Raw genomic sequence first — 16,443 nt, 5'->3', positions numbered from 1 at the left:
TCATTCGTAACAGAAAGGCACCTCTCTGCCCAGACCTGGGTAGTAGCCTAGAAGCAAAAATATTCCTAGAAGTGGTGAGAAAACAAGAGCATACAGAGGTCCTGTATTGCAGAGTCAGGGTCATGTCCCCCCTGTGTTGCTGCTGCTATCTGCCCTCCAGTCACAACTGAGAGAGAATGTTCCAGATGAAGTCTAACCTTACACACTTATGGTGTGGCCTCATGAGCCCTACCTCCCCAGGGAAAAGTTAAGTGTGTGTGCGTAACAGAGTGCTGCGATCCCAGAGAGTCTCCTCTCCCAATTCAGGCTCCCCGGTGAGCATGCCCAGTTGTTGTAGTCTGATCACTGTCACAGCCCTCTCCCTTAACCTGGTCTGCATTTGTGGATCAGGAAGGGGTGCTGACATGAATGGACACCCTGTGGCTACAGGATTCTCTGAATCGACTGGGAAGTGGCAGTCTTAACTGCCAGGTGCTCCTTAGCTCTTTCAGCAGTCCTAAGAGTTGGAGATTTCCCACCTCTTTCTTGGTATCCTACACCACTACTGAAGCTAACCTCATCCCAGAGCATACATTTTGACTGGAGTCCTATTGGAAAACCATCTATCTTTATATTTTAGCTCTCCCTGCCCTCGGCAGAAACTCAATAAATATTTGGGGGAGTCCAACACTTCAACATTAGCTTTACAAAATTTTTCCACCCAGGCAAAGTCATTCTATTCCTATCCTGCCCTCTGGAGCCAACAGACTGAACACTCAGTTGAATGGCATTTTTGAGCTTACAAAGGGATTGAACCATCTGTTGCTGTCATGAGTCATCAAGTCAAGAGCCTTCATTCACTCTCATTGAATCTTCTCCAACAGTCCCTGAACTACACAACATGAAAAAGCTGGTTAGATTCACCCTCACTGGTTCTGTCTTCTGTAGACCCTCTACCCTTCCAGGTACCCAGGAGCTTTCTGCTGCTCCAGCATGCCCAGCACAACTCCTTCCCATATGCCCCTCTTCTGAAGAGAGGGTTGCCCCACTCCCTCAAAACTCACCTTTGCAGTCTCTTATCTGCTTTCCATAGTGAAAATTTAGTTTTATGGGATGTATGCTACCCAGCAGGACTCTTGGGCAAGGAAGAGTTTGAGCCAAAGGAGTGACTCTAAGGGTAGATGTGTTAGTCTCCGTATCAGACCAGAGGAGGAAGGCAAGTGGCAGAGTTTAGACGCAAGCTACCCCTGAGCTCCTCCCATGCCAGCCATCCCCTCCACCAATCTGTAGGTCCAGATCTGTGCACAGAAGCTGGACTGTCACAGAAGAGCCCCCCATAAATGCTGCATGGGAGAATGCAGGGAAGGGGACCTAAGGTACATGTCTTCTTCATCTAGCTGCAGAGTCCTAGAGAAGCTGGGTTAGAAAATGCCTTTCTCTCACCACTTTCCTGCTGATGGAGTGCAACACCACGTGGGTGATGTTGCTGACCCCTGCCTTCTCAGAGGCCTGGGGTCACCCCAGCTGGCATTTCACTCCACAGCGACAAGGAGGTGCCTTCCCCTTGTGACTCATGGGTTGGTACCCATTTTCTCCTGTCTGGTCTCTGCCAGATAAAAAGGGCAGTGAATCAACACGCTCCTCATCCCAGCCCTTGGTTTCCTAGGAGACGGCGCTGATGGAAATTAATTTGCTGAAATATGTTTTCCCCATTGTACTGACTCGTAAGAAAAACGACTGGGCTCAACCCATCACTGAGCCGAGGGCACAAGGCTTTCTCTTGATGATGAAAAACAGATATCCCATTAAAAGGGATAAATGACTTGGTTACACTGAGTTTGTATTTAAATTTTCTGGGGATAATATATTCTTTGGCAAGGAACCTCCATCATTCCTGTTGGCTCACGGGATGGTATGTAGCCTCTTGCCTGAAACTCTAGCCTTTTAGCATCGAGCATTGATTCTCCTGAGACCAGTATAGAACAAGGTACATACTGGATTCTGCAGACTGCTGAAACTCTAGCCTTTTAGCATCGAGCATTGATTCTCCTGAGACCAGTATAGAACAAGGTACATGCTGAATTCTGCAGATTGCATCTCAAGCTGTACTTGCAGAATTTTGTTGTTAGAGACTTTAGAACTGACCAGGATCATGTCGCTGGAGACTTCATTTCTGTTGATGATCATCTCTTATCTAGTGCCTTCTCCATTGCCTAGAAGTATGAATGAATCTTTCCCATCTGAAAAAGAGCTGCACTCAAAAACCGGTCCCAGCGTGATAGCCTTTTGGTTAAATCCTCAGCTTGAACACTCTGGGATCCCATATGGGTGCTGGATGATATCCTGTCTGCTCTACTTCCCATCCAGCTCCCTGCTTGTGTCCTGGGAAAGCAGTGGAGAACGAACCAAAACCTTGGGACCCTTCATCCACATGGGAAACCCCCAAAAAAGCTCCTGGCTCCTGGTTTTGGATTGGCTTGGCTATGGCCATTGTGGCTACTTGGGGAGTGAACCAGTGAACAAAAGATCTTTCTGTATTTCCTTCTCTCTATATATCTACCTTTCAATAAAAATAAATAAATATTTGGAAAAAAAAGCACCTTCATGGCTAGTATTGTGACCTTGTGGGTAAAGCTAAGACACTAGCATCCCTTCTTGGAACTGATTTGTATCCTGACTGCTTCACTTCCAAGCCAGCTCCCAGGAATGGCCTGGGAAAATCCAATGAAGATGGCCCAAGTGTTTGGACCCACTGCCACCTATGCCACCCAGATGAAACTCCTGGCTTCTGGCTTCTGCCTGACCCATCCCTGACCAATTGCAACCATCTGGGGAGTGAACCAATGGGTGGAAGATCTCTTATCTCTGTCGTGCACTCTCAGTAATTTGCCTTTTAAATAAACAAGTAGATTTAGAGAAACATTTCCAAGGACAACCATTTGGTACAATAATTACATTGCTTTTTCTGAGTTTAGTTCTTTTATATTCCACATACAAATGAGATTATGCAGGATTTGTCTGTTTCTCTTTTTTCCAGATTTTATTTATTTGAAAGGCAGACCTGGGGCTGGTGCTATGCCTCCATCTCTGCTGGCATCCCATATGGACACTGGTTTGTTTCCCAGTTGCCCCACTTCTGGTTCAGTTCCCTGCTAATGTGCCTGGGAAAGTGGTAGAAGACGGTTCAGATCCTTGGGCCCCTATACCCACGTAGGAGACCCATAAGAGGCTCCCGACTCCTGGCTTTCAACTGGTCTGGCTCTAGCCATTGTGACTATTTGGGGAGTAAGCCAGCAGATGAAGATGTCTCTCTCTGTAGCAGTGCTTTTCAAATAAATCCAATAAATATTAAAAGAAAAAAGGAAAGAGTTGCAAGGACACGGAGAGAGAGGGAAGAGGGGGAGAGAAAAAGTGGTACCTTCTGTCCAGCAGTTGTTTATTTCTCAAGTGGCCACAGCAGCTGGGGCTGGACCAAGCAAAAGGCAGGAGCCTAGAACTCCATCAGATTTTCCCCGTGAGTGGCAAATGACCCAAGCACTCAAGCTAGTGCTGCTATGGGGTGCTGGCATCTCAGGTGGTGACTGAAGTAGCTGTGCCGCAATGCTGGTCCCAGAATGTGTCTTTCTTTGCCTCGCTTACTTCACTCAACACAATGTTAGTGTGAATAAGTGAATCTGCTTCTCTGCTACAGCTGAGTAGCATTCCATCATGTGCATAAGCCTATTTCCTTCATCTTGGATGAACACTGAAGGTGATTTCATTCTAGTGCAATGATCAGGTCAGCGCAGACACCACTTCAGCAACCTGAACATAGGGCAGCTGGATCACATGGCAGTCCTACCATTCAGTTTTCGAGAGATCTTCCCACTGTTTTCCATCATGGCTGGATCCTCTTCCCATTTCCTTCACAAAGCAAAGCATTGAAATCTGCCATGTGTTCTAACCAAGGCAGCATTTTTAGTGAGCTTACTAAATGCAGTCTTGTTTTGCTTATTATCTGTGTAGCATCTAAACTTTCTTTTAAAAAAAAGTGTGTGAGCTTCCAGAATAGACTTCCATGGGGCTCATTCCATGGAAGTCCATTCATGCCCTAGCTACTCTTTCTGAGTCTCATTGGCCATGTCACTCCCACCATCTTGCGCTGGATTAAAAGATGATTCTCAGAATCCTCCTTCTCCCCCTGGTCTACACAGTCTCCCGGGATAAGCTTGTCAATCCTGGTAGCATCACACTGTGCAGGGTGTGTCTGCTGAGATCCAGACACTGTTTTTGAATGACCATGGGCATCTTTCATGTTCAAAACCACTGGATTCACTCACCCACCCTCATTCAGTGTTCTCTCTTTGGTGAATGGCGTTTCCACCCATCTGAAAATATTTTTCAAAATTTTGAGGTCACCTTTGATCTCACTCACATCCAACTAGTAGCCATGTCATTTGACCCAAACTTCCTAATAACTTCAAGTCTGTATCTCCCTCAACATCGCTGAAAAGCATCAAGGTGTTTCGCTTCTCAATCTTTCTCTCCCAGAATTTCTGGAATTGTCTCCCAGTGGTCTCCCTTCCTCCAGTCCTGCCCTCATCCAATCTGTTCTCCACACTGCTGCTAGAAATGCCAAAGTGCTAACCTGATCAGAGCATGTGCCTGCTTCAAATTCATCAGTGGCTCTCCATTGCTTTCCAAAGAAAATCTAAACCCCTTAGCACGGCCATGAAAGGCCCTGCCTCCGGAACCCTCTCTTCCTCTGCCATATTCTTCCCAAACCCCACGGTCATTCTCTAAACCCACATCCAACCTTCACTCTTCTGTAACCACAGCAGTTTCATCAAGGTGTACTGAAGCTACCTGTAGGTGTGTAAATGTTAAGACAGCTGAGTCCCACGTTGAAGTGCCTGGGTTCCAGTCCTGGCCGCAGTCCCAGCTTCCTGGGAAGCAGCAATGATGAATGATGACTGAAGTAGCTGAGTTCCTGCCACTCATGTGGGAAACCTGGATTGATTTCCCAGGTCCTGGCTTTGACATGGCTTATCCCTGGCTATTACAGGCATCTTCCAGGAGCGAGCCAGCAGGTGGGAGCTTTCTCTCTCTCTTTCTTTCAAATAATTATGCTAAAAAATTAAAATGATGTTAGGCAAACCTGCAGCCACTTGAAGTCTACAATGGGGCTGGAAATCAGCTGCCAAGGTGGTGTTTCTGCCTAGTTAGGGATGTTTGTTGTTAACATGAAAACTTGATTCTCCTATGTCAGCCTTTCTACAAAACTGCTTGAGTGTTTTGACAACATGGTGCCTGGCATACATTGTGTGTGCAATCCATGGGGTGAGGAGAAGAGAAAGTGCCTGGTGGAAGCTATTCTTTTGAGCATGTAGTGCAGGAGTCTCGTGGTATCACTTCCACCGTATTCTTTTTGTGTAGCTCACATTCAGCAATGCTGGGGTGAGATTAAGCTCATCTCATTGAAGTGAAAAATGCCAAGCAGTTTAGACATAGGGTGACATGAAGTGTAAGTTAAGAGAGGGAGGTGACTCGGTAAATCCAGGCTTCATCACCGCCTTTGTCACTGACTAATTGTATAACTGTGGGCTTCATCTCCTCTATGCCTCTGTTGCCTCATTGTGTTTTGTGGATATAAATGGTTGTGGCTGCCTCAAGGGTAGAGAAAGTTCTCTGTCCAGTGGTAAGCTTAGCAAGTACTAAGCACATGTTAATAAATAGCTGCATTCATACCCTTCTCCCTTTGGCAGATAGGGTTAGTGGTGGGTCTTCCAGAGGCAGCAGCATCGAACAGATGACTTTCTAAGGTCTCTTCCAGACTTTCAGTTTAGATGACAGCTATTAGGACAATGGGGAGTACCATAAGTACTTGTGACCTGACCAGCTAACTGCCTCATTGACCCCTGGTTGGACACGGATGAAGTACTAATGGCTAAGTCCCCCTCTCCCTCCCTGTGGGTGACCTGGACATGGGCAGCCATATGGAGGCCCTCACTTAACTTATCTCTGCTCTTTGTTCAAGGTCAACTTCTTCATCTTCCTGAAAATTCTCAAGCTTCTCATTTCTAAGCTCAAAGCCCATCAGATGTGTTTCAGAGATTATAAATACAGGTGAGTGGCCTGGGGTCGTCATACTTCAGCCTGGAGTTCTTTTGATGTTTTGATGATTTACTTGTGTATCTGCTATGGTGAGGATGTCAGGGGTGCCCTTCTGAAGAAGGCATCAAACTTTCACCAGAGGGGAGAAACTTCTGACCCCATAGAAATACAAGCTGAGCCATCAAGGGCACGCATACCCCCTCAACAGAAAAACACTCACTAGTTTATTGGGAAGGGAAAGTCTTTTTGTGGCTATAATCAACAGCCATATCTGGTCTCAGAGATACCCCTGGCTATACTTAGTCCATGGTCTTGTATTTCTGTTGTAAGAAAACACGGGCAGAAAAGTACGATTTATTGCAAAGCAAGAGGATGGTACATACTTGGTTGTGATCGTGGGCAACCTCATGATGGAGAATTGCCCCTGCCCAGGCTGGAATCATCCTTTTCATAGGGTAAGGATTGGTGCTTGGGGCACAACTTAATTAAACTTTGAAGGATACAGGGTTTGGGATGGGGCTACAGCATACAATGTGGTGTCCAGCAGGATGTCCCAGCACATAATGAGGAATGGGTATGCTGGTCCTTCAGCCATGCAGAGTCAGTTTGGAGGGAATAGAGTTTGAATGGTGCATATGGCTTGGGTGTCGGACATCCCCAGTTTCTTATCACTCATTGGCTGCCTCGCTATCCGTTATTAAGAAGAAAATGTGGGCAGTTGTTTTCTTGGGGAAGAATCTGAGGCTACAGATTAACAGACATGGTCAAAATTCAGAGGAGAGTGTTTGGGTGTCTGAGTCCTTCGGAAGTGAGACTAGACCCTACTAAAGTGCAAGGAGATCCATTCTTCACGTTGGCCTTCTTCACTGGTGGTTCACCTTGATGGCATCTTGCCTTCTGCCACCTGCAGTGACAGCTGACACCATTCACAGTGAGTTAGATCTCAGGTATTTATTAGGTCTGCCTTGCTGTGCAGAAGAATGAATGAATGAGAGACAATGGGCCGTCTCCTTCTTTTCCCAGTTGGTCCTTGCTTCCTTTGCAGCCTGCATCATCCAGCAGGGGTCTTGGATGGGGAGTGTTGTTTATTATTATTACATGGTACAGTTCAATAAACTCTGGGATTTCCCCTCCCACCTCCCCAAGTTACCTCCTACATGCTGATTTCAGACCAGAAGTGTTTTAACCCATAGGGCAAATATTTGAGTTCACAGAGCAGGTCCGAGCAGGAGGCTGTAAGTGAAGGCGGCCCTGGTCTGTTTCCTACTCTGCTTAAGGTGTGGTGATTTTTCTATCTTTCTGATAAATATCTCCTGAGTGCCTGCAAGGCACCTGTACTGTGTGTGGAACAGAAGGTGAGCACACAGGTTGAGTGAGTACATGCTGTTTCCCTAAGGCCAGGCACTGGTGTGGAGCGTGAGACAGAAGGGGCTGGCCGTGGCTCAGGTGTGTCTGAGCCCTTGGCTGAGAAGCTTGAGCCCTCTTTGCTGGCTTGCTAATGTGAGGGCTAGAAGTGTCATGACAGCCTTTTCTTGACTTGTTGTGAGCCATTAAGAAAGGCAGTATTTGCTCAGGTTCCAGATCCCAAATACTGTCTATCCTAAACCCTTCTTCTAGGAAATCTAAAGGGATAAACACACAGGGCTTAAGGCTAGGCAGATACATTCTGCAGTCACTCCTGGAGGCTTTGGCCTAAACAGTCTTGCAGAAATCCCAGGCCCTGGAGAGCTGTGCCACCTTTCTTGGTGCCTCCAGTTAGGCATTCAAGCAGCCCAGCAGGTTCCTTGTCCTCTTTCCCAAGGCCACCCTCTCTGAGGGTAATATTCCAAGGTTAGGCAGAGCTGCCTGGGTCTACCCTGCTCAGTTCCATTGAGGAGAGTTTTCTCAATAGCAAAATGCAGGGGAAATCAGAGGCTAGTGCTCTCAGTGGGCAGGAAGAGGGAACTGAGGCATCTCCAGGGACTCCCTAAACCTTGCTGTCTGGTGCCTCCCGAGCCCACTGTGTACCACCAAACGCTTAGCATAATTCTACACTGTCAGCAACTTGTACAGCAGTTTTCCATCCTGGCTGTTCACAAGCATCTCCCAGTAGTGGACCAGGAGCACAGCCTCATGCATCCCTCCCTCTGCAACTGCGTATTCTGATCCAGCCAGAATAGAGTGCATCCTATCATTGGAACTACTTCGAGCTCTATGGCAGATTCTGATGCCCAGCAAAGGATCCTGGGTGGATCTGACGCTCTAGCCAAGTCCCAGCATGGGAATTTCCTGGTTGGATCCCATGGCCATTGTGTTGCCAGGCAGCCTCAACATTTTCTTTCCAGGTTTAGCCAAGAGTGTGGCTTGCAACTATCCCATCATTGTTAGTAAAGAAATGGGGAATATGTGCCTCAATTCACAGATGTATGCTCTAGTGAACAGATATATACAGTATTAGATATACCCTAAAGTGCAAAGTTAAAAGGATGAGACAAGAGTGGATATGCATAGAACTCCCATGACATTCTAGGATTATATTTTCTTCTAGTATCAAATAAATGTCCTTGCACAAACTTGCAGGGTGCGTGCCCCACTTGCAAAGCCATTGATCTAGGGAAGGGCAAATGAAGATATTGGGGGTACCCTCCCAGCTCATGATGATCCAGAACAGCTGTTTTGGCAGGAGAAAGCATAACCCTGTCTGACTTGTACAACTTGTGTGCAAACTCCCTGTCCAAGAACTATTCAAGGATAAAAGCTTGCAAGGGAGTAGCTGTGACCACGCCCACCCAGAGATCTAAGCCATGAGCTCAGCTTGGTGATTTTTCCATCAAGTGGGAAGTGTGCTGGGGCTGGGGCAAGATATCTATCTATGTTCCTGAGTGGCTGAGCCCTTGGCATGCTCACTGATGCCAATTAAGCTTACCTTGGGCTCATGTGTGTAAACTGGGTCATTATTCATGTTTAACATCCATGGAGGGTTGGGGGCAGGAATCGAATGTTCTTTTTCTAGCATGTGCATATCTGACCAAACATCCTGTTCTTGATGTTAGAAGACCCAGAAAATCAAAGCAGTCCCCACAGTGTTGTTTATTGATCACGTGGTCAAAGCAGTGGAGCTAGGGTTGAAAGAGCCCTGAGCAGGGTCTTAGAACTCATCGCTGGTCCCCCAAGTACCACATGGCTATTGGGAAGGAGGGGCATTCCCAATGGCCAGGGCTTCCTCCACTTAGTAGCGTGGGTGAGAGCCGAGCATCTTCTCCTCTTTGATGCTTTTCACCGTTGTCTTCCCCTTCCTGTTTTCTTGCCCTTTTTACATGTAACACAGTCAGTGAAGTACAATGAAATCAGGGACTACTTCAGGACACATCAGGCTCATCTTGATTTACTCCTTGGGCTAGAAAAACCAACAGCATATCTGAACTCATTTGCCTATTCCGCTCTCAGGAGGTAGTGCAAGTTCCTTCATCCTCCAGTTCTGAGGAGGATGCTTTAATGTCTTATGGGTCCTTGGTCCCTGCAGCTCCCATGGGAAGCCCTCTTCTCTGCCCCATCATCCTTCCTTATGTCCACTGCATCGCATGCAGACTCCAGTGGGTATAGGCTGCGCTCCCTTCTCTGAGATTGTGAGAGTTTTCAGCATAAAGGGCTCCAGATCTGCCCCCTCACCCTTCCTACCCCTGCCAGGAGTATATTTTTAGGAAAGTTAAAACAAAACACATTTAGGGCCTGCCAAAGAAGCAAGTTGCTAGGAGCTGGAGAACCATCTGTCAGCTTAGCCCTTGTCCCTGGGCTTCTACTGCGGATCAAAGGGAACAGCAAGCAAAGGGCCCATCTGTCTGGCTTGGAGAAGGAGAGCTGAGCCAAGCGCAAGGGAGGAGAGGGGTGGGACTCTAATGGGATGAGCCATGGCCACAGATTGAGACCAACAGACCTTCTCCCTGTTGGGGTTCTCCTTTGTGGTGGACGGCACCAAAGCAACACTCTTCTCATGGATAGAGAGCCTTAACTTCCCATGTGATGCTTGGGGGCTGAACTCATAATGAATTTCTTTCTGTAAAATTAATATTGATTTGAAAGAGTTAGAGAGAGAGAGAGAGAGAGAGAATATCTTTCATTCCTTGGTACTTGTCAAATGACCACAACAGCTGGGCTGGGCCAGACTGAAGCCAGGAATCTGAACTCTAGCTGGGTTTCCCACATGGATAACTAAGGCCCAACCACTTGTGCCATCATCTACTGCCTTTCAGGTGCATTAACAGGTAGCTGGATTGGAAATGAAGCAGCCAGGACTTGAACCAGCAGTTAGATATCGGATGTTGTCGTGTGTCACAGGCTATGGCTTAATGTGCTATGCCATAATACCAGCCCTCAGAAGAAATTTCTATCAGAATCTTATTTTTTAACAAGCTAAAATCCATGAGTCTCTCCTGAAAAGATTTTTCTGGTGGGCCATGTAGGGAAGACTTTTTCCACCCTCTTAAGATTCCAGGCTCCGTTTTACCCTCAGGAGCAGACAGACTTACAGGAGCAGAAGCATCAAAATGTATTTAATAAGATTTCTGTGCTATGGGAGTTCTCACAAGGAAATGAAGCTGAAAGCAATGGCCAATGCACAATTTATATGCCACACTTGATGGAGGATTGACAATCATAGGGAAAGATCATGGCACAAATGGAGCATGAGCTAATGGTCATTAACGTGGGGGACTTAGCAGGGTCTGTGTTTCAAGATTCTTCTCTGCTTAGCTGTATCATTAGAGATAAGGATGTTCCCTTTCTTCAGCTTCAGAGAGGCACCTCTCATTTGAGAGTTTTCTGGCTTCCTCAGACAGCCAGAGCAGCCCTCCTAGGTGGCTCGAAGGAGATTTTCCAGGAGGAGAAGGTGGGAGGAGGTCAGGCAGAACCTCCAGAGTTTGCAGATTTCTCCCTCCACTGGAAATACTCAGAGAACCCAGGTGCCTCATTTAGAGGCATCCTGGGTCCTGGCAGTAGCCATTTAGTAGCATCCTGGGACAGTAACACATGGAAGTAAAATTGATCAGAATTATTGAGGGGATAAGCAACTCAAGGACAAGGGTGGATCTGTAAACCATAGTGATAACTAAGAGGGATAGAGCACTTATCGTGTATCAGGTGATATTTATTCCACATGATTCGCTGGATCCTTACTATGGATCTGTCAAGTGGCTGCTACTATACATAGACTCTCACAGCCTTAGTAATTGGCGACACTGGGGTTTAAGCCCAGGCCCAGGTGTTGTCCCTGAGGCCTACTGTCTTCAACTTCCTTCACTCCCACTGAATCAACTCTTGTACACACAGCAGAAGTTCTCTAAGTATTTGTGAATGGTTTCATGCCTGCCACGAATGGTCCCAATTAAATAAACGAATGGCTATGGATGAAAAATAAGCATAAACATGGTCCACCAGGGTAAACTGTTCTCGCTGTTTGTGGATTTTCTTCTCAATACGGTCACAAACATCACTTTGTCCAGGAAGAAACTAGAACAAGGGACAGAGTGGAAAAATCCTTTCCTGTATCAAGCTATGGAGGTGGTGGTTACTAGAATGATTCAAAACTTCATAAAAAGATGGCTTATATTTTTTTAAAGAGTTATGTTATTTTTATTGGAAAGTCAGATTTACAGAGAGAAGGAGAGACAGAGAGAAAGATTCTCTGTTCTCTGGTTCCCTCCCTATGGAGCCGCAATGGTCGGGGCTGTGCCTATCAGAAGCCAGGAGCCAGGAGCTTCTTCTGGGTGTCCCATGTGGGTGCAGCGTCCCAAGGTCTTCAGCCATCATCTACTGCTTTTTTAGTCCACAAGCAGGGAGCTGGATGGGAAGTGGAACAGCCGGAATAGGAACTGGTGCTGTTATGGGATCCTGGAGCTTGCAAGGCAAGAACTTTAGCCAGTTGGTTACCATGCCAGGCCCAATGGCTTGTGTTTTAAAATGCACATGGCATCCTGAGAGATGAAAATGGTATTAATGAAGAAGCGTGTGAAGCCTGCATCAGATCTGTAGTTTGGGATGAGTAATATACTTGTGTTGGCACAGTAACACGATATATTGACATCAGGGGACACCGAGGCAAGAGTTAGTCTAAAATTATTCCATGATGAAGTATTTATTTTAAAAAATCATGATACGACTTAGTTCCCAGAAGCAGCTGATGGTAAGCTATGGGTCAGCATGTCAGCAGACTTTGCTAAAGTAGAGGCAACCCAGAGCCATGATCCCAAATTCAAATACTCGCAAGGGCCAACCACGGGCCGGATGGAGGCTGGGGTCACAGGGTCCCATGGTAAGGGAAACTGTCCCTTAGGTGTGAGCCATGATGGCCCAGCTTGAATTGAGGCTCTGCATCCCCAGAGTTCCTATTTTATAGACAAAGCTGGACATTGTTGCTTGAAGCTATTTCTTAGAGATGCCTCCAACAGAAAAAAAAAAAAAAAGAATTACTATGTGCCCTGTCTGCCGGTCCAAATCAATCTAAGTCCATCCAATTTGGTGACCGCTAAGCCAGAGAGATTACAAAACACTCCACTAGGGTGTCCGGCCTAGTGGTTAAGACAGTGCTTATGTTACCCACATTCCATACCAGAGTGCCTGAGTTCAAGTCCCAGTTCTGCTTCCGCTTCCAGCTTCCTGCTAAGGCATACCCTGGGAGGCAGCAGTGAATGGCTTGAATGACTGGTTTCTTGCCATCCATGTGGTAGCCCCTGGCTTTGGCCTGGTCCAGCCACAGCTGTTAAGAGCATTTGGGGGAGTGAACCTGTCTGTCTGCCTCCCGGCTAACTTACTCAGGGAAACCACAGATTCCTTGAAATAGTCTTTCCTGGGGAATATGTTAAGGGTGACGGCCAAGTGACCCTCATGTGGGTCTGGATGGAGCTGGAAGCCCATCTGATGTCAACTCAGGAGGGCCACGTGCCCAGGATCTGCAGCTCTGTCTCCCCACATATGGACAGGCCTCTCCATACAGACTTGGCTGTGGTCCTAGGTGTCCAGCTGGAGTCCTTCCTGAACGGTGACCCTTGCTCTCCTCTTCCTGGCCCATTAGAGTATAAGGGTGAGGGGTTGTGTTTCATGCTTAGGTGACACTACACGGTAATGTGTCTCACAGACCTTGGATTCCAGGCAGGTTCTTCTCTCGGATGGAGGCAAACCCTCCTGGAACAGTTGCCTGATGTTCTGTGCCTCTTCCCCTTGGGATCCTTGAGGGCGACAGAACTGCTGCCTAACCTGGCCCTTTCAGAGCAGGGACTTGGGCTCAAACTTCATTGTAATCACTAAGCCCCCTTTCCCAGTGTATGTAAGATAGCACTCTTGTTTCCTGGACAGGAATCACCTTTGCTAACGTAGTTGATTTGCCATCACAAAGCAACTCAACAGTGAAAGCAGTTACACCCAAACCTGGCTACTTACCATATTTCCATGGGAAGCTCCAGAAAAATTTCAATTTTCCAGGAGCCAGACTCAGAGGTTTGCAATTAGGGTGCTGACACGGAGGCCCAGGATCCTATGTATTCCTAGGCGATTGGTTTCAGGACTTCAGGGAGATGCTGAAGTCTTCACAAGCTCAAATCCCTTACACAAAGCAGCCTAGTATTTATGCACAGTCTATGCTAATCCTCTCCTCATCCATCTCTAGGTGACTTGTAACACCTACCACAATGTAGATGCTATGTAAACAGTTGTTACAGTGTATTGTGTAGGGGCTAATGACAAGAGAAAGTGGTTTCATGTTTTCAAAAAAGACAGATTTTTCCCCCCTAAGATCTTCCACCTGTGACTGGTTGGATCCTTGGATGGAGAAGCCATGGATAGAGAGAGCCCACTATACACATTGTAAAAGCTCTCCAAGGAATTTTAATGGTCAGGCCATTTGGGAGCCACGAGTTTGGAGAATTTGGGTCCCAGCTGAGCACTTTGCCTGTGGGTGGTACAAAGGAGTTTTTAAATCCTTGGAGTAGACTATGTACGGCAGCAAACCTCCACACAGCCCTTTTATGAGGGAGGATCAACTCTTTGTTTCCTGCAGCGTTTGCTATCAGCAGGACTGGCAGATAGCTCAGGGGCTGCTACCAAGGACCAGCACCAAGCACACAGAACCTGCTAGGTCTGAAGCCTCATTGCTGACAGAAGATTTGCCACGTGGTACCTGTAAGATCCTGAGCCAGTCATTTTCTCTCTCTCCTTTTGCTGACATAGAAAGCCCTGAAGAGAGAGAGAGAGAGAGAGAGAGAGAGAGAGAGAGAGAGAGAGAGAGAGAGAAGAGAGAGAGAGAGAGAGAGAGGCACCAGCTAGCCAGGCAATAGAAACCTGTTAAACCTGAGAGAGAGTGTCCCAGAGTAGCAGTCTATGGTATGGAGATTTGTCTATTAGGCAACCCCCTATTCTAAATAAAGGTTATTTTATGTATTTATTTGAGAGAGAGAGAAGAGGAAGAGAGAGCATCTTCCATTGCTGATTCACTCCACAAATGACTGAGACCCTCAGGGCAGGGCCAGGATAAAGCCAGGAGCCAGGAACTCTATCCAGGTCTCACACATGAGCAGCAGGGGCCCATGTCCTGCTGTGTTCCCAGGCACATTAGCAGGGAACTGAATTGGAAACAGAGCAGTTGAACTAAACCTCTGATACAGGATGCTGGTATTGCAGATGGTTGCACAACTCACTGAACCACAATATCAGCCTCCCCCAGACAAACCCTGAAGGTCTGTAGAGCTATGATAACCACTCTGGGGAAACTCATTCATTCAATCATGTTTCCTGATAACCCACTAAGAGTCAGGTGTATGGAGGTCAACAATAAGGAAGACCATCATGATCCTTAAGCAGTCAACCTGTAGTCATGGAGACCAACTGGAAAATAGGCCACTTATCAATATGATAAAAGCTATCATAAGAATATGCATAGGAAAACAGAAAATGCTGTCTATCTTCAATGTGGCCCTCATTGTTCTTGGCTTTTGGCAATAGATTGGCAAAATCAACACTGGTCCTGATTCCTCTGTTGGGTGTTCATGAGGTCATCTTCTCTTTTATCACCGATGATCAAGTTGAAAGATCTTCCAAGCGGATACGCCTTTTCTTTCAGTTGTCATTGAGCTCCTTCCAGGTAAGTGGGCATCTGGCTGGGATGTGATGGCTTTGGGGAATACGAAACGCAAATGATCCAAAGAGGCTTAGATTAAGAGAGCTCAGGGATGACAACAAAGTTCTGGTATCGGCAGGCTCTGTTGGTGAGGGCCCTGGGCTCTACGAAGGGTGTTGTCTGGATCCTGCCAACATGCTTCGGTGACTAAGAAGAGACACGTGGTATCTTTCCTGGACTATAATAGTTGGTGTGACTCATGCTCATATTAACTGTGAAGGTCAACGTGAAACCATTTATTAAGTGCCTATTTTTGTGGGGTTCTCTGCAGGGCAATGTGCAAAATGAGCCTGGTCTGTGTTTCAGGTGACAAGTACACAGGAGCACAGTATGACTAGGGCAGGGATTCATGAGTCCAGATCCAGAAGATTCTGGAACCTGACTGATGTATGGGAGCTGAAAGTAGAAATGAGAGTTGGGTTTAAGTTACTTGAATCTAGTTGGTTGCTCATTGCTTCAATTGTTGTCTGTTGCTCAGCAGCTTATAATATCAATCATGTTTTGTTTTGTCTCCTGATGCTGAAAGTCAGGAATCCAGGTAGGACGTGGGAGGCATGGCTGGACATTCTACAATGGCTTCTTCACTCATATGAAGGTGGCTTGAATGTCAGAGGTTGCTTTCTTTAGGTTAGCTATCTCGGGTCTCATTTCCCTGAGTCATATTTCGAACTTCCATGAAGTCTCGGGGCCTCTCGCTGGCTGCATATTCTCTTCTTGTGGTCTCCCCACTTGTTGGGCAGCAGTTGAGGGTTCCCAAGAGTGTAGAAGTGTGAGCATTCTGGGCTTTCAGATGTCAAGGCCTGGAACAGACACTCTAGTGCTCCTGTAGAATTCTGTTATTTACAGCTGGTTGTGGACCCTGCCTCCATTGAACAGAAGGGACAGTACATGGGTGTGACTCCTGGATCATCAGCAAAGATCACAAATGCAGTAGATTACCACTAGTAGCATGGACAGAAAAGAAAATGGTCCCCACACACCAGTAATCCTAGAACTCATTGTCTTTTAAGACTAATATAGGAACAAGGACTTTCGCAATGGAGGAGAAAGAAGCTTGGTAAATCCTCTCCCCCAAAAGCAGAGGTAAAATCAGACAACTATGAGTGAGTAGCCACTGTCTCGGGACCCCCAAAATCAAGCACAGGCATTAGAAAAAAACTGGGATTTTTTTTTATTCAAGGAAAATTGCTGAGCCCAAGTAAGAATAGTACTTACTTGGTACTATTGGA

The 16,443-nt window shown here is 46.7% G+C and overlaps 1 protein-coding gene across 2 annotated transcripts in view; it reads left to right on the top strand.

Annotated features, from left to right (window-relative positions):
- The window catches only part of GLP2R (glucagon like peptide 2 receptor), a 56,996-nt gene that overhangs the window by 30,331 nt on the left and 10,222 nt on the right, over window positions 1-16,443 (top strand). For both annotated transcript variants that reach the window (XM_058675788.1, XM_058675789.1), the window contains exons 10-11: window positions 5,996-6,084; window positions 15,040-15,178. In XM_058675788.1, the coding sequence (XP_058531771.1) occupies window positions 5,996-6,084; window positions 15,040-15,178 (228 nt within the window). The remainder of the gene's footprint in view (window positions 1-5,995; window positions 6,085-15,039; window positions 15,179-16,443) is intronic.

Source organism: Ochotona princeps, chromosome 17 (genome assembly GCF_030435755.1).
Source record: "Ochotona princeps isolate mOchPri1 chromosome 17, mOchPri1.hap1, whole genome shotgun sequence".
Classification (NCBI taxonomy): domain Eukaryota; kingdom Metazoa; phylum Chordata; class Mammalia; order Lagomorpha; family Ochotonidae; genus Ochotona; species Ochotona princeps.
Note: the sequence above shows the minus strand (reverse complement) of the source record. Positions and strands in the feature narration are given on the sequence as shown.